The following is a 25,045-nucleotide window of genomic DNA, read 5'->3' as shown; positions in this document are numbered from 1 at the left end:
GGTAAGTATGAAATACAGGATGTTACAGAGGGACAAAGAAAAGGTATGCAACCTAAGTTGGGGTGGGTGAGTGGGAGGTATCCCCTTCCCAGAGGAAATGGTATCTACAGGGGGACCTAAGCAACGAGTCAGACAAAGAAGAGAGTGAATAAGGATTGAACAATGTTTCTGGAGAGAGTAGGTAATAAATTTACCATAATATAAGAGAGTACGATGATTTAAAGGGACTGAAATTAATTATTAGTCAGGAATATTCAGATGGCAAGTAACAGACAAATCCATTTCCAAGTAGCTCAAATGAAAAAGTAGGATTTATTTACTCATTAATCAAGCTATGGGTAGATTTGGCTGGCATCAAGGATGGCAAGATATAGGGACTGAAAAAATGCCATGACTCTGTGCTTTTGTTTTCTCTTTGTGGGTTACCTTTGTTCTCTACTTCTGTAGACTGTTTTCTCCACACAACTGAGAAAATGGACACCAGCTATCCTAAATTAACAACACCTTGGTCAAGGTTCCTTACTAAGATATTGAGAGGAATGTGCCTCACAAAAAGGAGCCAGATTTATTATGATGCAGTATTAGAATGTAAATCAGAAGGTTGAAGGGGTAAGATGGGGCCAGATCACGATTGTGTAGGTTATATTAAAAAGTTTGTAATTTTCCCTATGTGGAATAGCTATTTATTAAATAATTTTATAATGGAGGACTGTTATTGCTATCTTTAGAAAGATCACACTGGCACAGATTTTAGGGATTGGTAGGAAATAGCAAGTGAGAGAAGTTAAGGGACTGTTGTCCAGGGACTTGTCCAGGAGATGAAGTTTTAGGGGGAGCGACCTACAAGATACCAGAGGCCTTGCCATGGTCAAGTTAAGGTTGTTTACTCCTCTAGCAAGGCAGTAACATGAATATAGTTGGGAACTTCCTGGAGGAACATTACACTGTGCCCGCTTCAAGTATCTGTCAATGGACTGCAGGTTAGAAGGGCATTTAACTGTACCTGCACTTCCTTCTGGAAGCTAGGTTATTGGTAGAAATGCTTTGTTCTTGTAAATTGCTAAGATACTTGTGAACTGAGGGAGACTCAGGTCTTTCAGGATTGTGATCTCTATATAAGTTTAACAATTTGTTTTTCCTTTCCTTAGCTTTAGGGCAGCCAGGAGTGTGTGAGCTATGTCACATGTATCCCGGGGTGGGAGGGGGTTTTTGGTGGTTGTGGGTGTCAGTTTCTGTTTTGTCCTCAGCTTGCCTTCTGTTCCCTCATCACAGGTTAAAGGTAACAGTGGCCTGAACCAGGATACTAGGGATAGGAAAAAAAATGGGCAAGTTTAAAGATATTTTAGTAGCATCCATAGAGAATGAAGACAGAATCAAGGACAAACTTTGTTTTGGGAAGCTTAGTGAATTGAGATACTGAACCTAAAAGCAGGTTTTAGGTGTGTGGAGGGGGCAAATTCAGCTTTGAAAATTATAAATCTGAGGTGGAATGGGTCATAACAAGCTAGGTTTAAGCAATGGATTGGGAGACACTTGTCTTAAGACATGGATGGGGAGAGGGCTGTAAGGAAAAGAGCTCCGGGATAAGAGCTGAAGAATACTAATATTTATGTGCATGTATACGAAGAAAATTCTGGAAAAAAAAAGAGAGAGATTGAGAAGAAGTAGCCAGGAGAAAAGTAGGAAGAGATACTACAATATAAGACAACAGAGGATTTGAGAACAGAAATAGAAACAGAACCTTTTTTTTTTTTTAATGGCTGTGCAACGTGCCACAGTATGGATACACCACAATGTCATGAGACAAACCAGAACTCAGAGCAGTTAAATAATGTCAAATGCTCCAGGAGGGCAAAATTCTTCAGCTATGAAAAGCGGGATTTCATCAACCTTAAAGAGGATTGCTGTGGGGATCAAGTGGGTCCTATTCACACACTGCGTGCATCATGAAGACATTCAATGTCAATAAATTTTTTTTTTTTATCAAAGTGAGTTGCTGTGACTTACCTGTGGTTCAGACTATACCCTTACTCCAGGACCTTTTAAAGTCACGCTTACAAATACCTAGACATTACATTGTACTAATGTAGTTTTTTGGTGTGTTCACTGTACTTGTCCCTAATAAATGTGCCTTTTCCCCCCTTCTGAACATGTCACTGGGACCAAATCCTTTGATTTATTGGCTGCACCAAAAATCACAGATTAATTGGCAAGATAAATACAAGTGACATTTTATTTTTGCGCATCTCATTAATGTATCTCAACTCTGATTGATTAGTTCTCTTCCAAACAGTAGCTAGGATGGGACTAGAACTTGGCGCCATAGAGTAGAATGGTTTGGGCTGGTTGCTTTCCTAGGTGGGCTTTAAAATGTATTTCTTTGTTTTGTGTGTGCTCACATGACAGTCTCTGACATTTCTGTACCTATTTCTATTTTCTTCTCCAGGAACTAGCTCAAGTAAAATAATTCTTGGCTCTTTCTTTAGGAGAGGGATAAAGAAAATAAAGTACCAATCCAATCAGAAAGAGAGAGATAAGGAAAGTAGGAAAAGGTTGGAAAGGCATTTTATAATTCATTAATCTATACCGGTACTTCCTAAAATTTTTCCTTTCCTAAAAAAGAACTGAAGAATAAGAACAGAAACTAATAAGATATCGCAGACTTTACAAGATTTACCAGTTGCTTTTTATAGCTTTATTGACTATTACCAAGTTTCAATATGGTTCAAATAATTAAATACTGCAACTGGGACATTAAAAATACAAACTAATTTACCAAAATAATTGTATTCTGAATATTATGTACAATATTATACATTTTACATTACATAAAGGGTTTTTATACATAAAGGTAAAATTTGATTTATGATTATTGAAAATCCAAAATATATTTGAACAAAACATTCCTATGCATACATATAATCACTCCACTGGGATAATAATCAAAACCATACATGAGTGTGGTTATTAAAAACTAACTTTACATTCATATAACAGTGGTAGAAATTAAATGTCTTCATTAACTTGAGAGTATTATTATAAAACCACACACCACATATGAATTATATAACCTAATTCTAATATTTAAAAATCTTTATGTAGAGAGACAAATATGTCTTGATCCCAGAAGAATTTTTGATTTTTAATTTTTTTATTTTAGGGGACTTTTGTAGTCATTAAAATGCCATACATGGGCATAACACAAGCTCCAATCCTAGCAAACAGAAAGATCATGAGGGTCTATCATATCACCATGGGTATTTTACTGTATAGTTTACAAGAAATAACCCTATTCAATTGTGTAATTTGGAATGCCTTCATATTCATACTTGTCATCAAAGTGATTACATATTGAGGACCAGACTTTATGGAGAAAATATATATTATAGTAGAGAACCAGATATTGAAACAAGGATATTACTAGATGATTTCAGAAAAAAAAGAACTGAATGGGTGCTCACATAGAAAATGCCACCCACACACACTAAATTAGTTATGAAACAAGGTTTCAGTCCTTCAAGAAGGTTAATACACTGATGCATCCTACCTTGTTTGAATACTGGACTATCAAAGTCCAGAATACTGTGGCGTAAGTTTGAGTACCGTCTCATTTTAAAATCTAATTCCTTTCATGAACAGCTGTGATTTGAAGCAGAGCCAAACATTTTTCTGACACAAAAAGCCTGAAAAACAATGTCTTTATAAACAAAATGCTTTTCCAATCATATGTCAGTCTGTACATAGATCTCATTCCAGAGACAGAGGGGTGAACATTCCATCCCAACTATACACAAGAACCTTAGAAAGGCAGCAGTTAATAATAAGCTGGCCATTGTTCTTAAAGACTATACAGCATTTTGCAGTATTCCCTACTTGAAATCCTGTATTTTGTTAAAGGCAAACAACAGAACACCTGGAAACTAGGAGACAGAAAAGTAACAAGCTGAAATATACAAAATCGGTGCTCTTTTCAACATCACATAATCTATGAAAAATGAGATTCAAAGGCTAAGGTTTGCTTTATTGTTTTTCTTCTGGTTCGTGTTTAGCTTGAATATAAAAGAAGCTCTAACCTAGGTTATCAAAATATATTCATATAAATGTATGAGCATTTCTAATATAAAAGTTAAAAAAAAGTCTAAATTCTTAACTTTTGTAATTAAATATCCTAGAGTTCAGTAGGCAGATTTACTTCTGAGCAGCTTGAAAGGAGCCCGTCGGCTGAGCCCTGTCCACGCGGTCGGCGCCGCTACATTTCCGCTCTTCGCTGGGATTTCTCCGCCACCGCAGCCCCGTCGTCTTCCTCTTCTTCCTCCTCCTCATAGGGTTCCTCTCGGCGTTTAGGGCGGTGGTCATCCCGAGCTTCTTGTTCTTCGCCATCATTGTTTTTTTCGTCGGCCTTAAAAGGAAAAGGAAAAGGGGAAACGAACAGGGCACAGGGTTAGTGATATAAATAATTCCCCCTTTAAAGAATTAGTGTGAAGTTACTCATTTTTAGAGGAAGGAAACGAGTGGAGGAATATGTTCGACAGGCAACAGCGCTGGTCTTCCCTGACCTTCACGGTGTCACAGGGTTTCCTAATTCCAGGCTGGCCGGTTAAAACTGCTCGGCGCCCGAGTGGGACCCGCCGGTACCTCTACCCAACCAGCCAGACGTGTCTCCTACGCATGCGCACACGCGCAGTAGCCATCTGTCCTATACCTACGTTTTCCTCATTTTCACCGTATGTCTCCTCGGCATTATGCTCCAATTCCCTTTTTTTCTCTTCAGTCAAATCTTCCTGAACCTGAAAGAAACCAGGGATACCAGATGACCCTTTTTTATATCACTTAAACACTTGCAACAACAGATTTTTATTTCCAAATAGTTCATTAAAATGAGCAGAAACAAAGTAAAATAAAACTAAATTTGAAAAAAGACAAAAGTCTCTTTGAGTCAAAGATTTAACTTGTCCATTAGCTAGGAAGAGATGTACAATACACCTCCTACAAAAAAATCAATGCCATCGATTTGGAGCCTAGGACTTTTCTGTTTGAGTTTCTTTCTCTGAATAAGCATTAACCCTGCAAGTATAAACCTGCAGAAATTCAGCTTATAAAATTAAAAATTTCCCATTTCAAACTGGGACAACTGCAGATGTCTGAAAGCTCTGATGGAATGTAAGTTGCAGGAAGACAGGAACCACCTGTCTTACTCAACTGTCTTCAGTACCTAGGTGTGTCCCTGGCACACGGCAATTGCTTAATATATACTGGTGAAATGCATCAGTCAATGAATGAATAAGTGAATCAATGCAAAAAACACCTGCTCTGTGAAGGCACAGAAAACAGACACCATTACCTATACATGAGGTAGCAGAAAACAGAGAAAATGTGTATATATAATCCTGTAATTAAGAGTAAGGTTCTCTGGCTAAAATACCTAAAACATAAAACACAATCATTTCAATTTCTTCATGAGATAGTTACTAAGCTACCCCACATCCCTACATCTCTCCAGTGTTCTACTATGACACTTCTGTTTCAAGTTTTCTTTTATGTGCACTATTACAATTACATGTCACTGATCCCAATTATTTTTTTCAAAATGTAAATCAAAGAAAGTACCCCAAAACAGAGATTATTTGCCCCAAATCATCTCTATTTATTGATTCCATTCCACAAAAATACAAGGTAAAATACTTTCTAAACGTGTATGTATGCCAAAAGATTGAAGTCACTTGAATTTCAAAAAAACTTTGCTGCCCATCCATTAAGCATTATGTAGTATCCTGGACTAAAAGAAAAGCTGAGCTGTCCTAGGATACTGGTATAAAAGTAGGTCTTCCTGAATAACACACAGAATTACCAGATTGGGGGCAGAGACAGGGAAGAGGGTGTTAGAAGTCCCAGAAATGGGCAAGGTAGGAAAGCAAACAGATGCTACACATAAAGAGGAACAGATTAAGGGCTGCCTCACAGTGTCCAGTCCAGGTGTGACAGGAAAGAACCACAACCTACCAGCAGGAACCTGACTTGTTAAGAGCTAACAAAGATGACCCTTCAAAGAGGCCTACAAGGAGCCCAGCTTTCCTGAACCTCTTCTAAAGAGCCCCTAAACTACAATGCAACTAAATAAATACATTCTGGGGACAGTGGCATAGGGCTTTCTTTGTACTCACATGTTCCAGTGGTGAGAGCTAAAGAGAAGACACCCTAGTCTCACCTACAGATTCTTTAACAGTCGTCCATAACCCCTTTTCTGCCCTCTGTCACACAATCTCATAGTAACACTTGAGTTGAAAACACTGAATTACTAAATTTCAGACTACATATATACTTAAAGTCTCACTAACTAAAACATCATTAAATTACTGAAGTATCCCCATCAATTTCAGTGAACAAAAGTATGTCTTCTGCAGCCTTAATAATAAAAATATACTAGCGAACACCAAACTTGGTTTAGCTGGGGGAAGGAACTGCCTTGAAACTGCAAGGTGGTGGGAAAGTATATATAAATCAGGGTCCACAAAATTTTTTTGTAAAAGGCCAGATTTAGTAAATATTCAGCCTTGCTCAGCCATAAAGTCTCTGGAGCAGCTACTCAACCCTACTGCTGGGGTGCAGAAGCAGCCTTGGACAATAGGTAAAACAAAAAGGCATGTTCGAAAGAGACCTGACTTACAAAATGGACTGAGGCCTGTAGTGTGCCAAATCCTAACACAGGCTGTAGATTCGGACAGACCTGGATTTAAACTGTGGCTCTAAAATGCTGGCTGTATAAAAATAAGGTCACCTGTTTCTATTCTGAACATTTGCCGGCACATAAAAATAAAGCAAATAATTCAGGGAACTCCTTATAGCCATAACCAAGGTTCAGAAGTTAGCTCAATGCTGCCACCCTTGCATCACCTATCTCTGTTCGTTCATTCATTCTTTCTTTCTTCTTTCTTTATTTTGATGACCTAGTCTTAAAAATTCTAGATCTCATGTAATTTCATTCTTACCCAACTCAGTATGTATCTCTAAAAACAATGGATTTTTCTTATATAACCACAACACCATTATCACACCTGATAAATAATTCCATGGTATTATCTAATGTCTAGTTCCGACTTAACATTTTCCTAATCATCTTCAAAATGTCAGGCACCTCGGCAGCTCAGTTGGCTAAGTATCTGCCCTTGGCTCAGGTCATGATCCCAGGTCCTGAGATCCCTGCCCGGTAAGCAGCCTGCTTTACCCTCTCCTCCTACTCCCCCACTCATGCTCTCTCTCTCTCTCTCGCTCTCTCTGTCAAATAAATAAAAATCAAAAAATCAAAAAACAAAAACAAAACAAAAAAAAACCCCAAACTGTCCATTTATAGTTGGTTTGGTCTAAACATCATCCAAAGACCTAACAGCGGTTCTGCTCCCCTTTTTCCTTAATGCTATTGACTTGTTTTCCTGTAGAATGACCCACACTCTGGATTCACTGGCTTCTTTAACATCTCACTTAATTCATTTCTCCAGCCCTCACATTTCTTAAAAAAGGAAGTTAAAGATTTATGTGAGTTCAGATTCAATGTGCAAAGCAAGAGTTTTTCAAAGGTGATGCTGCAGATTTTTGTATTTTCATCACATTAGGAAGCACATAACACTTGCCCCATTTTTTGTGAGGCTGAAGTTGGTTGTGAGCTCAGAAGGTAACTGCCTGAACCCTCCATGATAAAATTCCCTGACCTCCACTCATCTAGTGATGTCATCCACTGATGACTGGCTCTTAAGTCACTTGTTTTAATTAGGGGCTACAAAAATGATGACTTTCTAACTCCATCATTCCTTCTGCATTCACTAACTTCTATCAGGAAGAATTTGCCCATATCAATTATTTAGTTACTGTCCTTGGTATACTTAATTATGATAGCCTCTAAAATCAGATCTGGAGGTGCCTGGGTGGCTCAGTGGGTTAAAGCCTCTGCCTTCAGCTCAGGTCATGATCCTAGGGTCCTGGGATCACGCCCCCAATCGGGCTCTCTGCTCAGCAGGGAGTCTGCTTACCCTCCTTCTCTCTCTGCCTGCCTCTCTGCCTGATTGTGATCTCTGTCTGTCAAATAAATAAATACAAATCTTTAAAAAAAAAAAAAAAGATAAAAAATAAAAATAAAATCGGATCTGGATGGGCTCTAATCATGGTTCCAACAATAACCAGCTATGTGATCTTCAGAAACTTGGCTAACCTCTCTAAGGGTCAAATTTCTTATCTGTCAAATAAAAGGGTTTGATAAAAATCAGTGATTTTTAATTTTCTGTGTGGGGGGGTCATGAACCCTTTTAAGATTTTGGGAAGAAATGCAAATGTATGCAAAAAGGCACAGATACAATTCATTTGACACAGAAGTTTCAGGAGGTTCAGACTTTCCTGAGTCCACATGTGGCCACCTGTTCCAGGAATGCTTCTCCAAACAGCATGTTCCTGGAACTCTGATTCCTAGGCCCCACCATAGGTTAAGATCAAAATCTCCGAGGGTAAAATCCGATCCAGGAGTTTGTACCTTTCATACACTCTCTCCAAAGGGATTCTTAGCCATGGTAAAGACTGAGAGCTACTAGTCTGAGTGACAGGCAGTGTAGGGTTAAGAATGTCTCTGACTAGAGAAATAAATGCCCTTGCATACATACTTTCTTCTCTTCCCTGGAGATCTACTACAGAAAATCTGGGTTGTTTATCAGTTGTCAATAGAATCTGAGGAAAGAAGCCCTGACGTAAATTACTCTTCAATTTATGGAACACACAAATGCAAATTTTGTAATTTTCAAACTTATAGATAGACATTTTTATTCTGGTAATATCTTCTTTGTGTTTGGAACAAAAGTAATGCAAACTTGTTTTAACAGGCATAACTGATAGGGTGCCTGGGTGGCTCAGTGGGTTAAGCCATTTGCCTTCAGCTCAGGTCATGATCCCAAGGTCCTGAGATTGAGTCCCACATCGGGCTCTCTGCTCAGCAGGGAGCCTGCTTTTTCCCCTCTCTCTCTGCCTGCCTCTCTGCCTACTTGGGATCTCTGTCTGTCAAATAAATAAATAAAATCTTAAAAAAAAAAAAAAAGAAAGAACCTTGACTATTAAAAAAAAAAAGGCATTACTGAAAAGGAACAAAATGATACACAGAGTTTCTAATTTTTAAATATGCTTAGATTAATAACGGAAGCCAAATGTTACTTTTATAATGGAGACACACCAATTACGTCTTCCACATTCGACCCTCTTTAGTACACTGATAAAGCTGATGCAAACATTCTGTCAGAGATTTCCCAACACTGCTCCTCATTACTCATTTTTATTCACTGAAATCTAATGTCTTAGGCATTTTAGAAACGGTCCCTATGTGATGTAGCAAAGTTTAATCGCCAAAATAAGACAGATCTACTGAGTCCGAAATGGGCTTTGGCTTTACACATCAAAGATGTCATGGGATAAGACAGGAACCAGAAGGCTGAACGTGAAGTAGATCAGGATGCTGAGATCCAAAGATGTGGAAGGAATGTGACAAAGGAAAGGCCTTCAGCACCAGCAGCTCTTGGGGTCATGGTGAACAGGGGAGCGGTGCTGCCAGGCCAGCTCCGTGCTAGGGTGACTCCCGGCTGGCAGCCCCACTAAAGGCAGCCAAGTAACCCTGTGCGTGCTCTCCCACGAGTGCACAGATCCATCTATGTTCGATTATATTTGGACAAAATGAGCACTGAGAGTGTTTTCAAGCAGTCATTTAACTAACATATTTTTTTGAGCATTTAAATCACTTTTAAGCACCATAGCACCTTTGGGCAATGCCATACTTTGTCTTGTTTGCTCATCAGTAGATAAAAAGTCTGGAAAGTAAGCAACACAAGGATGGGATCCCCACATGAATGTCCCAAACAATAATCCATGAATACTTGTTCATAACCATCATTTGTATATCATAGAAGGATAACACTATTGCACTAAAAGAAGGCAGGGATAGTGCAGATTTCCAAAAAGCACACTCGTCTTGGGTTCCACTCTCTGAGCTCAAGTCACAAGTCTGACGGGCTGAACCTCTAAGCAGGGAGGGCCCTGGCAAGATGGACTTCATTTCTAGGAGCAAATGCTGACGGAAGTCAGGTGATGTGGGAGGGGAAGACACGAAAGCAATGGGCCATACATCCCTCTGGTCAGTGTACTCTGAGGCTCAGTGCAGAGAAGAAGGACACAGATGACACATCACTTCATGGCTTTTGGAGCATCCCACAAATGTCTCACAAGCATCACTTAGAAACGTGAAATGGCTCTCATATATTGCATTCCTCTCCTTCCCATTTTGCTGCAGTCTGGTGAGAACTTCATCTTCAACTATTACTAGCCTTAAATGGTATTTGGTATTTCCCTCCTCCAGGAAAGAGCGGGGAACAATGGGAAAAGGTGGGAAGATCCAAGAGCTAACCATCTCAGGAAGGCACCACAGTCTGTGCAAGGGCCCCTCAGGGACAGAAAGAGGAGTCACCCAGGGAAGAAGAAAGGCAGGCTGAGAGCATTCCTCCATGGGAGGGTGCACAACCTCAGACCTCAGGCCTATGCAAGAGGGGGTCAGCAAGAGGGGCAGAGACTCCAGAGAGAAATTCAGAGCAGGAAACCAGAGAAAGAGGAGCAGGACCCGGGGCCCACTGCAGGGAGAGTAAAGGGCTCCAGTGGGCTCAGCGCACCCAAGGGACAAAGAGCAGCAGTCTTCACCCCGGCCTGTCACCACTCTCTTCCCCTCCTCTCTCTTTCTTTTTTTCCCTATCCTTGAACCTGCTTGGATCACTGGAGTGCTCTCTCCACCTTAACTGACATAACATGAAGGTTAAAAAAAAAAAAAAATCAGTAAATACAGATTAAAATTTTATGTTTACCCTTCTGCATTTAAAAAAAAAGTCAAGGTGAACCTCCTCTCTTTTAATCCCTCAAAGATATCGGGCATCGGGCATAATGAGACAGAATAATATTTGTCTAGACATCCTGTTACAAGAGAAGTCCAGATGAATACCTTTTCCTTGCCAAATGTCTTAATATTCAAGGCTGCTAGTTTTTCTAATGCTCTCCTGTGATACCATAGCTAAGGATCTTGATCAGGATGAACAGCAGGAGGAGAACAGAGAAAGAATAAAAAGATCAAGCCAGAGTGTACAGGAGTAGAGCTGTATGTTGCCAATGGCTATAAAGAGCAACATCCCTTTCTGTTTTTCAGGTATAAGCACAAATTTTATTAACATTAGCTCTGAGAAGTGGACAACAAACGCTACAAAAATGAAAAAGCAGGGCTAGTTGAGGAAACTACCCACACGAGTACAGCAGCACGTGGATTCTGAGCAGGAGCCCCAGTGTCTGGGCTGACACTTGTCCATCCATTCATGCAGTTCCCCTTAGGGCTAAAGCCTCATGTCAGCAAGAAGCCTGGCTGAGAAATCCCTCTAAACCAGAGCTTTCCTGGGCCAGAGAGAGAGACTCAACATGGGACTTGTCGAGGCCTGTGCCTCATTCATAGCATGTCCCCAGGTGTGGAGCTTCAGGGGTCCCATACAGTAGAGCACTGTGACTAACCAGCCCCAACCAGATGTGCTTGTCCCTCACTTACATGGGTGTGCCATCACGATAGGTGCTCCCTGAACCTAGTCAGCAATCATCTGCCAGAAGTTTATAATAAAAAGGAAACTAAAATGAAATTTAAGAAATTTCACCCATGGAGGAACACCTGAGTGGCTCAGTTGGTTAAGTGTCTGCCTTCGGCTCAGGTCATGATCCCAGGGTTCCGGGATCGAGTCTCACACTGGGCCCATTGCTCAGCGAGAGTCTGCTTCTCCCTCTGCCTGGCTCTCCTGCTACTTGTGCTCTCTCTCTCTCTTTCTGACAAATAAATAAATAAAATATTTTAAAAAAGAAGAAAGAAAGAAATTCCACCCATGGGGCACCTAGGTGGTGCAGTTGGTTAAAGCATCTCTTAGATTTCGGTTTGGGTCATGCTCTCAGGTTGTACGATGGAGCCCTGTGTCAGGCTATGTGCTCACATGAGTTTGTTTGAGATTCCCTCTCTCTCTCCCTCTGCTCCTCCCCACCCCATGCTCACTCTCTCTCTCTCCCTAAAATAAATCTTCAAAAAAAAAAAAATAAAATTTCTACCCAAATGCTTTTTATGCAGCTGAGCTTCTTACATATTTTTCCCTTCCTTTATCATTAAATTTCATTATGACTCTAAATTCCTAGGACAGAAGAGGCAAAAAGGAGACACTTAAAACTCTTTTGGAGAGTGTTAACTGTATTCTGACAGATACTGGGAGGTACCCTCTTGAGGCAGAACAGTGACAATGTCTACAAGTTACAGGGGTCACTCCAGAACCCCTCAACAGGCAAAGCTTTGTTGTTCTCTCTTTTATGGGGGAAAGAAACAGGAGAAAGTATTTCTTACAAAAAACAGACAGACCTAGGTCCACCATTCCTAGAAGGCCACATGTCTTCTTTCATTTCAAAATTTCTAGTGAGAAGCAGGAGGAAGGATTTATGACCCTGTTTTCGTTGCCTCCTAACCAAACGACTCTACTTCCATGGTCCATTTCTTCTTCTTCTTCTTCTTTTTTTTTTTTTAAAGATTTTATTTATTTATTTGACAGAGAGAAATCACAAGTAGACGGAGAGGCAGGCAGAGAGAGAGAGGGAAGCAGGCTCCCTGCTGAGCAAAGAGCCCGATGCGGGACTCGATCCCAGGTCCCTGAGATCATGACCTGAGCCGAAGGCAGCGGCTTAACCCACTGAGCCACCCAGGCGCCCCATGGTCCATTTCTTCTTGAAAGCACCTTTTCTCCTCCCACCTCTGTCCTTCTGAAGGTGTCTACAGAAGGTGTGTCAAAGCCCATGCCGTGACGTAAGGGGAGTGCGATACACCAAGCATCCTGACCAGTTTCCTGCACTCCGCCTCCCTACCTCCTCCTCTCCCTCTTCCTGGTACTGCTCGTCAACATTATCCTCCTGCTGGTCTGGGTTTCCTGCCATCTGTTGAAACAAAAGGGGGAAGCTCAGGTTACTGAACACTGGAGATGCGTTTCACAGTACGCTGGGACAAAGAGCAAGCTTGCTGCCATAAAAAATGTACTTTCAATGCATCAGTGGTCAGAAAATGATGAATAACCCTTCCGAAAACAAAACCTAGGAGGCGTGTTACTCTCTCTCTCTGAGTATGGATATATTGTTTCACATAATGGACTAAAACCCATCCAAAGAGGCAAACCTTCCATCAGGGTGCATTAGACTGACCTTTTGCAAGACCTAGGCAGTTAATAAGACATCCAGGTTAGAACCACCTCTGTACTAGCATCTGCTTACCACCAAATGTTCCTCCATCTCGGCATTCTCCTGCTTTTGATTACTTTGTTTTGGCTCTTCATTTTCATCTGGCAAATTTTCTTCCCTCACTTGCTCGGCTTCCTCAAATTCATCTTCACCTTGATTATTAGGGTCATCTGCTGGGTTTATATCCTCTACAGCAGCCCTCTGCAAAATTTGAATAAAAAGCAACCACTACTTCAAAATCCAGGATCAAATTTAATTTCATTTGAAAGGCCACACACTGGCAGAAAATGAAATCGTCCTCCACCAGCATGTTCAGATCTATCCTTGCCAAGACTCACAAGTACACATCCCACTGTCAAGAGAAAACTCCTTGCATTATTCGTCAGAGGCTGAATGAATGAGAATGCTGTACAAACAACACTTGTTTTCTGCAAGCGATTCCAAAACAGTCCTCCAAATTCTATCACAAGAAATGTGAGCATATGGGACGTCTGGGTGGCTCAGTTGGTTGGGCAGCTGCCTTCGGCTCAGGTCATGATCCCAGCGTCCTGGGATCGAGTCCCACATCGGGCTCCTTGCTTGGCGGGGAGCCTGCTTCTCCCTCTGCCTCTGCCTGCCATTCTGTCTGCCTGTGCTCGCTCTCTCTCCCTCTCTCTCTCTGACAAATAAATAAAATCTTAAAAAAAAAAAAATCTAGAAATGTGAGCATAACTAAATAGACAACAAGAAAAACAGTTAATAAAAGCTACAAGACAGGGCACCTGGTTGGCTCAGGTGGTTAAATGACTGCCTCCGGCTCAGGTCATAATCATGGGGTCCTAAGATGGAGCCCCGCATCAGGCCCCCTCCTCAGTGGGGAGCCTGCTTCTCCCTCTTCCACACCCCCTGCTATGTGCTTGTAAGAGCTCACACGCTCGTGCCCACCTCACTGTCTCTCTGACAAATAAATAAATAAAATCTAAAATAAAGAAAAAAAAAAGCTAAAGACCAACTAGGAGAGATCATTAAAATGAGAGATTTAGATAGGCAAATTGTAACTTCTTCCATGAGCATGCTGATTTTTATACAGGCAAACTGTCCTCTGCCAGGGATTTTTCACAGTAAGTGGGTAGAAAGCCCTCAAAGAGCAAGAAGGCGCCACCAGAAATGACGTAAGAAATAGGCTCTAAAGGAGACAAGAACGGGCTAACCCAGTCTCTGGCAGTGTATCATGAAAAACCTCTCCCCCAACTCCTTTTCTGGCAGCTCTCAGTGTCCATGTTCAACAAATGCCCTTCACATGATCAACTTGAGATTTATCTCTATTTTCTACTCAAACTCCCAAAACACCTTTCAAAATAATCCATGTCCTCATAAAGATTCAGAGTTTAAAGCCCAAGCTGGGCAGACGGTAATGCTTGCAGGAGCTTCCCAATGCCTCCAGGGTCACCAACAGTACACTTAAGGGAAGCAGCAAAGGCTTCTAATAGATGAGGCCTCAGAGTGAGATTTGGTCTCTATCCCTGTTCTCCAGACAACAGGACTCGACTCCAATTTACTCCAGGGCCTTGAACGCAGTCAAGGGTTCACACCGCTGTCTCAGCTGATCTACGATATGCACACCCCTGCTTGTACACTTCACGCCAGTGCAGATGACGCTCTTCTTGGGAATCCAGAGTGACAAATCATCACCTTCGCATATCCCCAATTACCCCACAATCTCGTTAGACAGATTTCTTTCTGTGCATTACCAACAAATTTGTGTGGACATTATGTAACACATTCTCTTCAGAAAAAAAGTATGGAAAGCTTTTGCAAAAACCCACAAAATGTACACCCTAGGTCCAACTCTAACCAAGTAGCAGTTTAACAGGCACAGCTGTTACATTCAAACAAAACAGACGAGGGGCGCCTGGGTGGCTCAGTGGGTTGAGCCTCTGCCTTCGGCTCAGGTCATGATCCCGGGGGCCTGGGATCGAGTCCCGCATTGGGCTCTCTGCTCGGCAGGGAGCCTGCTTCTCCTCATCTCTCTGTCTGTCTCTCTGCCTATTTGTGATCTCTCTCTCTGTCAAATAAATAAATAAAATCTTAAAACTGTCAAATAAATAAATAAAATCTTAAAAAAAAAGTTTTAAAAAAAAACAAAACAGACAATCAGTTATGAATCAGTTATAATTCTATGAAGCTGGACAAAAATTTTTTTTTAAGTATTTTTTTTTAAGTATAATTTTTTATTTTTTATAAACATATATTTTTATCCCCAGAGGTACAGGTCTGTGAATCAAAAATTTTTTAATTAAAAAAAATAGATGAGACAAAGAGAGAGCAAGTAGGCTAACAATTTTCACTGAAAGAAGGAAGGGGGGGAAAGCCACCAGTGTGTCATCCAGAACATGAAAACCACTAATGGGAGAGTAAAGGGTTACACAATCAAGTACTCAATGTACACAGCACCTCCCAGAGGGGGGTGACTGGAATAGGCATCCTTCTGCTGTCCCTCCATCCTTGTCAGGCGCACACCTGCTTCCTTGCTCCTTTTGCAAGAAGCTCTTTGCCCTTTCACAGTCTCTAGCTCCTCCTTGCTCTCCTGCTGTCTGGAGCTCCTGCTCTTTCCTGAGCATCCTCTCCCAAATGCTGATCCAGGGGCCACAGGCAAATGTATCTGTCACATCCCCGCACAAGCAGAAAAGCCATTTCCATCCAAGGGACTTCAGGTAGCTATCAGGAAGCCTTCCTTCTACGATTCTCAAGGAAGGATATGGATCCTCCTTCCCATACAAACAGGACCCATATGAAAGCACAGACTGAATTTCATAAACATGGTGGTTGATTTACTAGCAAGATGACAAGAGAGCTAAAGTAAGTCATAGAATTTATTTACACGTCTGCATAAGAACATGCCCCATGGAGCTTTGCTTGCCTCGGGCTCTGGGCCACACAGCTATGACTGAGAGGCTGGGTCCTTTCTTGGTAAACACAAAGAACATTCCCAGTTAGTAGGTCTCTACCAATTTATATTCTAATTTTTCTATAGCACCTTGGCACCTGAGCAGATTTTTCTTTTACTTCTCAAGCCACACATCCTTATCCACCCATGTACTGATGAAAATGGCCCCTGACTACTGGGAGATGAGAGTCACAAGACATACAAAACACTCTATTGGACTATTCAACAGGATCCATGATGGTCCATTTCCCTTCTCTGGTTCTGTGACTCCTGCACTTGTCCCCCTCCCCGCCATCTTTCAAAATGACTACATATTTCAATACCTCTCAATATCATTTTTCTCAGTTTTAATTTTATTAATCTAGAAGTTCACAGAGGGAAAGTCCTTCTATGTTTTCCCGGAACTTTTGAACCAGTCTCATCACCCACACGTACCCCAGTTTACAGTTAACAGTACTGCTGATGCCATTACACAAGTCCCCTTCCTTCTGCACTGACGAAATAACAGACACATCTGGAGCCAGGGCTCAAGCCAGAGGCATGGTGTCAGGCAAACCTTCAAGTTTCCTCTGCCCCCCAAAACCCTGGGGGTTTCCAAGTGTCATGACCAACAGAAAGGACACTTACATCTGCCTCAGATTCCAGGTCGGTTTCGTGGGGCCCCTGATCTTGAGGCTCATGTCCATTCTCTGGATCTTCTTCTGCCCCATCTTGGTGCTGGTTGTCTCTCTCATAGGCTAGCAAATTGAAGGAACTAGCATCAGTGCAGATGAACCAGACAGGATCTTGCCCTTTCACTCAAAGAAAAGCCACTGGTGGGCTTTCCTCCAGACCATTTCACCCAATCTCTCCTCCAGAGAGATTAATTCACCATATGGCATACATCTCAGCTTTTCTGATTAAAACTATGTCCCTTTCCCAGACCATGTGTCTAAGGACACAGCGTGGGTGAGTGACACCATTCTTACCTTCTCAAACCAGTGTTTGTAACATAAGCTGCATTCTCCCCCTTATTATGCAGAAAACAATAATCAAAACTTTCACAATAAAAGAAAGCCCAGTCAACTGGACACTGCCAAAATTATCAGCTAACTTTCGCTAATATCAGAGGAAGCAGCAAGGTACCAAAGGAAGAAACTGATAACGTCTCAGGAAATGAAAGAAAGAATAACCCCATCTGCAGAGCTCAGATCAAAGCCCGCCCACCCCCTGTCGTCTGATATGGCAGTGCTGAGGGCTGCTGCCCCACAGACACAGCTCACATTTCAGCTCGCATAGACAGTTCCTCACTGCTTTTGGAAAAAATTATTTCCATAAACGGAATTTAGATAAGAACATACAAAGAGAAGAACAAACAACTTTTTAAGTAAGATGTAAGAGGAAAGGTTAAGTACATGGAGAGTATTTAGCTTATAGGAAATAGGGATGCAAGGTAACTTACCATCAGGTTTCAAGTGCACCAAGGGATTCATTATATAAATAAGAGAACAAACTGTTCTCTCCTCTTACTGATAATGGAACATAAAAGCTTAAAGTGCTGTACACGGGGACATAAGGAAAACAATTTCATGACTAGAAGGGCTATAAAATTTCAGAACAGGCTATAGGGGGAGTTTGGGTAATCACCTTCTTTTTTAGACTCTTTAAGAAAGGATACATATCTGAGTGTTAAAGTTGCTAGAGAGGCTGTTACTTTCTAGTTCTATTATATAGTAAGTGACATTTGATAAATTACATAGGAGATGCTCACCACAAATGGAAGCTACTATTGCCTTAATCTGAAAAAAGTTTTAAAGGTAATGATCCAAAGGCTTCCAAGGTAAGGTGAAAATGGAGTCATTTCCCAGAGTGTAACAGCCCTATGATAATGTATCAAAAATAATATTTCAATATACAAGAAGCTTAAGCGACAGGAAAAACATCAGAAAGGAAACAGATGATCTTGAGCTGTCTGGACCCCCAGCACGCAAAAACATAACACCAACAGCAGCAGAAGATGCACGGTACACAGACGTCCTCCGTGTGTACTCAGATGTGCACATGACTCTGAGTGGATATCACATGTTACCAAGTAATCTCATTAACATATCCATCATCTAAGAAGTCTCACCACCTCCTTCCTCTTCTTGGATGCCCTGGTCCTCAGCTCCCTGAACAATATCATGATCCACAGCATCATAACGAGCTTGCTGCCTGGAAGGGACACAAACAGCATCAATTCAGTGACAGATTAAGTGGCACAACTGGCCGTACCTCATTTATATTTAAAGTTTGCAATCAACAAAGTTCTCAACATTTTTTAAAAAGTCATAATCAAATTTTTTGTAAACTTTGTGCTAGTAGGTTTCAGAAAGATTTCAGACACAATTTCAAAGAATACTTTAAAAGAGAGAAAACGCCTTTCAAGTGATAAAGTAAAATAAAGTGAGCCCCAAAACTGCCAGGTTATTTTGAGGCCTAAACTAAGCTTGGAGCCCTAACATTTTAATTAGGGGTTAAAAATGTTGATTATCTTAAAAATTAAGTATTTAGAAATTTAATTCTCAAGCGGCTGTTCTGCCCCGGCCATAGGAGACGCGCAAGCTCATGGGTAACAAAGCTGTTTGCCATCTGCTTATACAAACAAGAACAAGAGTCGCAGGGCCCCTGGGTGGCTCAGTTAAGCGTATGCCTTTGGTGGAGGCCTTGGTCCCGGGGTGCTGGAGTCGAGTCCAGCCACGGGCTCCCGTCTCAGTGCAGAGTCTGCTTCTCCCTCCGCCTGCCCTTCCCCAGCTCATGCCCTCCTCTCTCACTCGTGCTCTTTCTCTCCAGTAAATAAATAAAATCTTTAAAAATAAATAAGCAAATGAAAATAAGGAGAACAAGAAGAGGGGCTCTGCGACCCATCAGGAGGAGGCTACCGGAGCTGTTCCGGGGGCTGTGGCCGCCCCTCCTCCTCGGGGCTGGCTGGCCTCTGCCGGGCCCCCTCTCCGGCCAGAAGTTGCTGCTGCTGCTGCTGCCCTTGCCGCTGCCTCCACAAGGGTCCCTGCAGCCCCGGCTGGTGCAGCGCCTCCTGGTGCTCCCTCGGCGGCTGCGCCTCCTCTACTGGCCGCGCCGCCACTTGCTGCTGTTCCAGCTGCTCCTCATATGGTGACCGGATTCTGCTGACCGGCTTGGCCGACGGATAGACCTGAGCCACAACAAGCAGATGCTGAGCAAGAACAGTCGGGACCTCTGGATTCTCTCATCCTCTGTTCTTCACGACAAAGTCAGGGGGCAGGGCTGGCTTGTTGAATTAATCCCTGTCTGTCAGGGGCACCGTGATAACACCCTGACCCCAAGGTCCCCCAGAGCCAGAACGCCTACTTCCCAACCCTCCAGAGGCACCCTCGGCTTTTTTTAGCATCCGATCTCCCTGATTTGCTGGCACTCTGGCCTATTTTCCATGTGCTCTCTCTCATGTGGAAGAGGGCATCACAGACAAAATCAGTTTTGGACCTTCATTCAATGTTAGGCTCTTTCATTAAATGAAAGGCTCTGGCACAAGTGGGCACTTGGGTGATCTCACAGTAACTGGGGCATATGTGAGCTGAAGCTGTGGCTAAGGCTTTTCCACGAAGAGTTTAAGATGCAGGGATGCCAATTAATTCTAGGAATGCACAACCAGTCTCAGGTTAACCATAGCGGGGGTGGGGGGGAGAAGCCAGCAAGCCAGCCAAATTTCAGGTAAAGGTCGATAGGCAGAGAGCTGATTTCTTCCAAGACAAAGAGAATAGGTGAGAACATAAGACCTTTCAATGAAAGGAAAAACAGATACAGGAATTCTTAAACTCTGCTGCCCACAGAGCTACCCATCACTCTCTCCTCCGCCAACCTCTGTCCCAACCAACGTAAGCACACACGACTTTCACTAACAGAAAGACGGTACATGGGTAAGGGAAATCAAACCCACAGTGGGGACTGCTTTTGAAGAAAGCGATGAGGGACACAAGAAAGGAAGAGGCTTCTCCATGCTAAGTTGGCAACAATACAGAAAAGCAGTCGAGGCCTTTGCATCTACTCAGCCCAAAGCCTCAACCAGCTTGAAGCCTTACAAAGTCTGAGGGCAAACACAACTTCAGAGTCGTAAGTAAAAGGGGATCAGCATCTGTGTAAAGGCCAAGTAGCCCGCTGTCAGGTATCTGCGGACAGACAGCGGAAGAAAGATACCTCTCTTTGTTCAGTGTTGCTTCAAGTTCTTTTCAAGAATGATTTCTAACATAATGGATCTTTTAAAGGGAAAAAAACCATATTTCTGTGAGAAGGAAGTGCTCTGCAGGGGGAGCCTGAGCAGAGACTGGGTAAACATCCTCCCCCAGTGGGGCATCCTTCAGTGATAAGATCAGCCTTGTGACAACTTAATAACCACCTTGAAATGAATGTGCAAAAGCCAACCTACCATTTGATAGTAAATGAACGGGGATAAGTAGACTTTTGATCATAGAAAATGAGACCTTTCTCAGCCTCACGAGGCCCATGGGACTTGAGCGCCAGGAAGTGCCCAGTCAGGCACTCCTCTCTCCTCTCACTGCTCAATGGAGGGCAGCACAGAGCACCCCCCCACCCCCCTGACCCCTCCACCCCCCCACCCCCGTGTGAGGCTACTGACAATGAAAATACACTCACCAACTGCCCTCCCTCTCTTCCCGCAGGCATCTTTCTGAGCTACCCTGATCAGCTATGCTAGGAGCATGTAACATTTAGTGAACTCACTCAGATTTTGTCTGAGGGACTATCAGCTCTGGGGAGGCTTTTTCAATATTGACAAGCCAAGCCATGCTCCCTGTCCCAGCCACCCAAACATAACCCTGGTGGACAGGAAGCAGATGACCTTGTACCTGGGCGGGAGCATGCCCTCCCAGAAGGTTGGCTTCCTCTCCAGGCTCATGCTGTTTTCTCCACTCCCGACCCGGTTCCTCGGGGGACGGGTCGTGCTCCTCCTCCAGACGCTCGGCCTGCCCGACCTGCTCCATCGCTTCCTCCTCCAGGGCCCTCCTGTGCTCCTCTTCCACCTGCCGCTCCTCCGGCTCTCTGGCTTCGGCTCCACGGGGCTTCAGCTCTGCTGGAGCCTGAAACTCTGCCTCCTTCTGGGTGGGAGGGTCAAGTTTTGTTTCTTCCATTCTTCGAGGAACTGCTTCATGCGTCTGCCACCTGTCCCTATTTCGAGACACCTAGGCCAAGCACATCACTGGAAATGACACTCTTCAATTTTCAAAGCAGTGATAAAAGCTCTTTATTACCACATCTAGGGGTTACAACATAAGCAAAATCCTGGAGTCTAGAAATACAGTCCTGACTGAAAAGTATGGCTGCAGTGGAGTCACTTAACTCTTCTCACTCTGTAATCTCACTTATAAAATAGAGATAACATAAGCACGATTTCATCCCGGCAAGAACACAGTATGTAACCCAAGAGTAAAGCCTGTATGTGACCACATCTCAGTAGGGAAAGCCATCTAACTTCTGTTTTCCCTTAAGACAAAAAGGAAAACCCCCTCAATCTTCAAGTGATGAAGAGTTTATGTAATTTTTTTCAATGTAAATTTTGTTTTCAACAAGGATTTGGAAAGGGGGACACTGGGCTGGCTCAGTCACAAAGTATGCGACTTCATCTCCAGGTTATGAGTTCAAGCCCCACAGGTGCAGGAGGGGTGGAGAGCTTACTTAAATGAATGGAACTTGAAAAAAATATGATTTGAAAAAAGAAGGATGAGATCAAATTGATGATGAGTTGGGTTTATTTCCTACTGACCCAGAGAAAAGAATGCCATTACTAACAGGCATCCATGTTAGCTAAAAGTAGTGTCCATTAAGCCAGATACAATAAAATATTTTTAAAGACGTATTAGAGTCATATTTCTTCAAATTAGAGGAAATCCTTGGTAAATATTCTGTATTGGTAACACATAAAATTCAACATAAGACATGTCTTTTTACAGAGAACTCCTCTTCTAAACTGACTGGTTTAAATTGGTTTTCCTGGATTTAAAGTTTCAGAGATTACCATGTGACCTTCATTGATTAGAAAAGAGAGGTTAAAAAAAAAAAAGATGACATAATATCATAAGAAAGTTTATCATTCTTTCCCCCACTGCAACCTTATTCACTGGAAAAAATTTTTGGTCAGATTGTTCCTCCAAATTGAAATAAATGTGAAGCCCTCTTAAATTAGCAGAACTATAACTGAGAAATTAGAATGAATAAATGAATGAAAGAATGAATGAAAAACAAACGGAGGAAGAAAAGTCCTCTCTCAGACATCTGAGGACAACTTCTGGAGATGTATGGCTTACCAACATCCTCACACACCTGTCAGGTTTGACATAATACTGCTCTGGCTTTATATGAAATATTTCTCCAGAGGGCCTTAAGTGCTTTCAAATACCTGCCATTTATCTCCACAGCATTACCGTGAGAAAGGTTATAGAAGATAACTACTATCTCCACCTCACAGATGAAAAACTAAAGGTCTAAGTCATTAAAAGATTAATTAATTCAGTAAATGGGTAGTTAGACTCAGACAGGGAATCGAACCAATTCCCAGGCCAGGGATCTGGTCATGTTTTCCTAATAGTAACAAAGAAGGATCCATGAAGACGGAGACGGTCTTGCCTGTGAAGGAGCGCTCTGCCAGACTGAAGACTTCTATGAAGTCCACTTGTGGAGACTTAATTATTCCCCTAAGATGGTAACTCAGGACACAGCTTCTCAAACATTCATTGTTAAAAACAACTTTCTCCGGGAGAAAGATAGCCATATTTGTCATTTGTATTACGCATGTGATTAAAACAACTTCTTTAGAATTGAGGACAGGGGTGACCCTACTTTTGATGTCCCACTTAGAAGACACTCTTAAGCAAGGCTCAACTTATATGAAAGCAGGAATAACAAACAAACAAACAAAAGTGGATTAAGAGACTAGCACTCATATCTTTTGACAGTTTTATAAAGTCCTCTTAAATACAATTTTTGGCTTGTTCTGTGTGGACCTAGCACTGCACCAAGTTCAACTATACTACCAACTTTAATTCTTGAATGGGCTTTTATAGAACAGCCTCATGATCATTTAATCTTCTTACTCTACCCCCCAAAAAACCAAAGAACAGGAACAAAAAGAAAATTTAAAAATTCAGACACAACAGCCCCTTCAAAAATAAATAAATAAATAAATAAATAAACCCACATGAACAAATAAAGCCAGTGAAGTCTTTCCCAGAAAATACTGTAGCAGTAGCTCCGATTGTCCTCCCCAGACCAGCTGCATCAGTTAGAAATGCAAATCTTCAGGCTTCATCCCAAAATAACTGAACTGGAAATTCTGGGCTAGGGCCCAACTCTCTGCGTTCTAACAGCTCTGCTGGGGACTCTGATATACGCCGAAATTTGAGAACCACTGTTCTGAAGGAAGAGTTGGCAATATTTAGAGCAGTTCACCTGATGACAGCTTGGCAGGGAAAGTGACCCCATCACAGAACACCAGTTCACGCCTCTTACCTCCCGTGGCTCCCCGGCTGCGTTCTCCCTCACTGTGTTGTCACCTTGTGGAGAATGTGTCACCTGAGTAACATTCTGCTGCTCTGCTTGCTCTGGGTTTCGGAGGCTTGGGATCCTATTCAGAGTCTCTCTCAACTGTTTATATTCTGCAACTTGTGTCTGTGTGTAAATTGCACAATTGGACGCAAATTGTACAATTTGAGGAGGGAAAGAGATATCGTTCATGGATGGACATTAGGGTTCACTGGAAGACAAGTCTAAAATATTATACCCAAGTACAAATTAGGAAAAAGATGCAGATTATTTCCATGCATTAGCTATTCTCACTTGGACACGCTTAACCATTTTTAAGCACATGCAAATGAGAATTAGATATAAAGGGAACGGAGGGAAAAAAAAGATCTAAGACAGATGTTAGTTTCTCATGCTATGTTAAACAGTCAGAATTTTTATAAATAATTTTCTGGTATAAATATCATTATTAAAAGATAGTTTGCCATCAGTTTTATAGCATTAAAAAAAAGTCTGTTTAAAAATTCACATAATTATATAAATACAAGTGCAGGTATCTTTTACCAATATGGTCTGAGTAACGTTTTTCAGTGAAAAGGAATCACAAGTTTAAAATAAGCAACTAAGTAAATCTTTATGTATATTTAGTTATTTATTTATAAAACCACTTGGGCCATGCCCCCAATCCCCACCAATCTGTGCTCAAATAGGGTTCCCTAACTTTCCAGAACCCTTCTGGTATTGTGTTCTGCAGATTTAGGAAAGCAACAGCATTGGTATGAAACAAGCCTAGATTTTTATTCCTCCACTGTGAACCTCCTTTCTTCTCAGGTGATAAAGTCACTGATGTCAGTATTGAAGTACAATTAACTCATCCAGTTGTGTCTGTGCGGTGGTGGTATGTATGTGTGTGTGCATGCACAGTATCTTTAATACAAGGAGCTAGAAAGACAGGAAAAAAAAAATCAAATACCTTAACTAAGAAAATCAATAGACACTGCTCATACTTAGCTCATCACATTCACCAACACTGTTATCCTAAAACAGAAATGCTGTGTGTGTAAAGACACACCTACATAAACGCATATGAAAAACACAGAAATCTCTTCTGGACAAGTTTCCCAGCCAGTGGGCACAGCAGAGCGGTGAGTGGAGGCTAAAATCCAGCTGGTACTCCCACCGCCCCAGTCGTGCACTCTTCCACCCCAGCAAAGGGGGGGCACTTTTGTATCCAATTCACACAAAGGTGCAGTAATTTTCTTGCTAAATCTGTCTCAGAGGAATTCATCCTTGCAA

The 25,045-nt window shown here is 42.0% G+C and overlaps 1 protein-coding gene across 6 annotated transcripts in view; it reads right to left on the bottom strand.

Annotated features, from left to right (window-relative positions):
- Window positions 1-2,672: 2,672 nt before the first annotated feature.
- The window catches only part of GOLIM4 (golgi integral membrane protein 4), an 85,753-nt gene continuing 63,380 nt past the window's right edge, over window positions 2,673-25,045 (bottom strand). For 2 of the 6 annotated variants that reach the window (XM_059163541.1, XM_059163544.1), the window contains 9 exons: window positions 23,738-23,896; window positions 21,082-21,414; window positions 19,126-19,394; window positions 18,336-18,418; window positions 16,853-16,962; window positions 13,333-13,500; window positions 12,934-13,002; window positions 4,707-4,787; window positions 2,673-4,399 (listed from right to left, as the gene is read on the bottom strand). In XM_059163541.1, the coding sequence (XP_059019524.1) occupies window positions 4,250-4,399; window positions 4,707-4,787; window positions 12,934-13,002; window positions 13,333-13,500; window positions 16,853-16,962; window positions 18,336-18,418; window positions 19,126-19,394; window positions 21,082-21,414; window positions 23,738-23,896 (1,422 nt within the window). In that variant the 3' untranslated portion in view covers window positions 2,673-4,249. The remainder of the gene's footprint in view (window positions 4,400-4,706; window positions 4,788-12,933; window positions 13,003-13,332; window positions 13,501-16,852; window positions 16,963-18,335; window positions 18,419-19,125; window positions 19,395-21,081; window positions 21,415-23,737; window positions 23,897-25,045) is intronic. The other 4 variants (XM_059163542.1, XM_059163545.1, XM_059163546.1 and 1 more) reach the window with 3 other exon arrangements.

This window comes from Mustela lutreola, chromosome 2 (genome assembly GCF_030435805.1).
Source record: "Mustela lutreola isolate mMusLut2 chromosome 2, mMusLut2.pri, whole genome shotgun sequence".
Taxonomy (NCBI): Eukaryota; Metazoa; Chordata; class Mammalia; order Carnivora; family Mustelidae; genus Mustela; species Mustela lutreola.
This window is presented reverse-complemented; position numbering and strand designations above follow the sequence as displayed.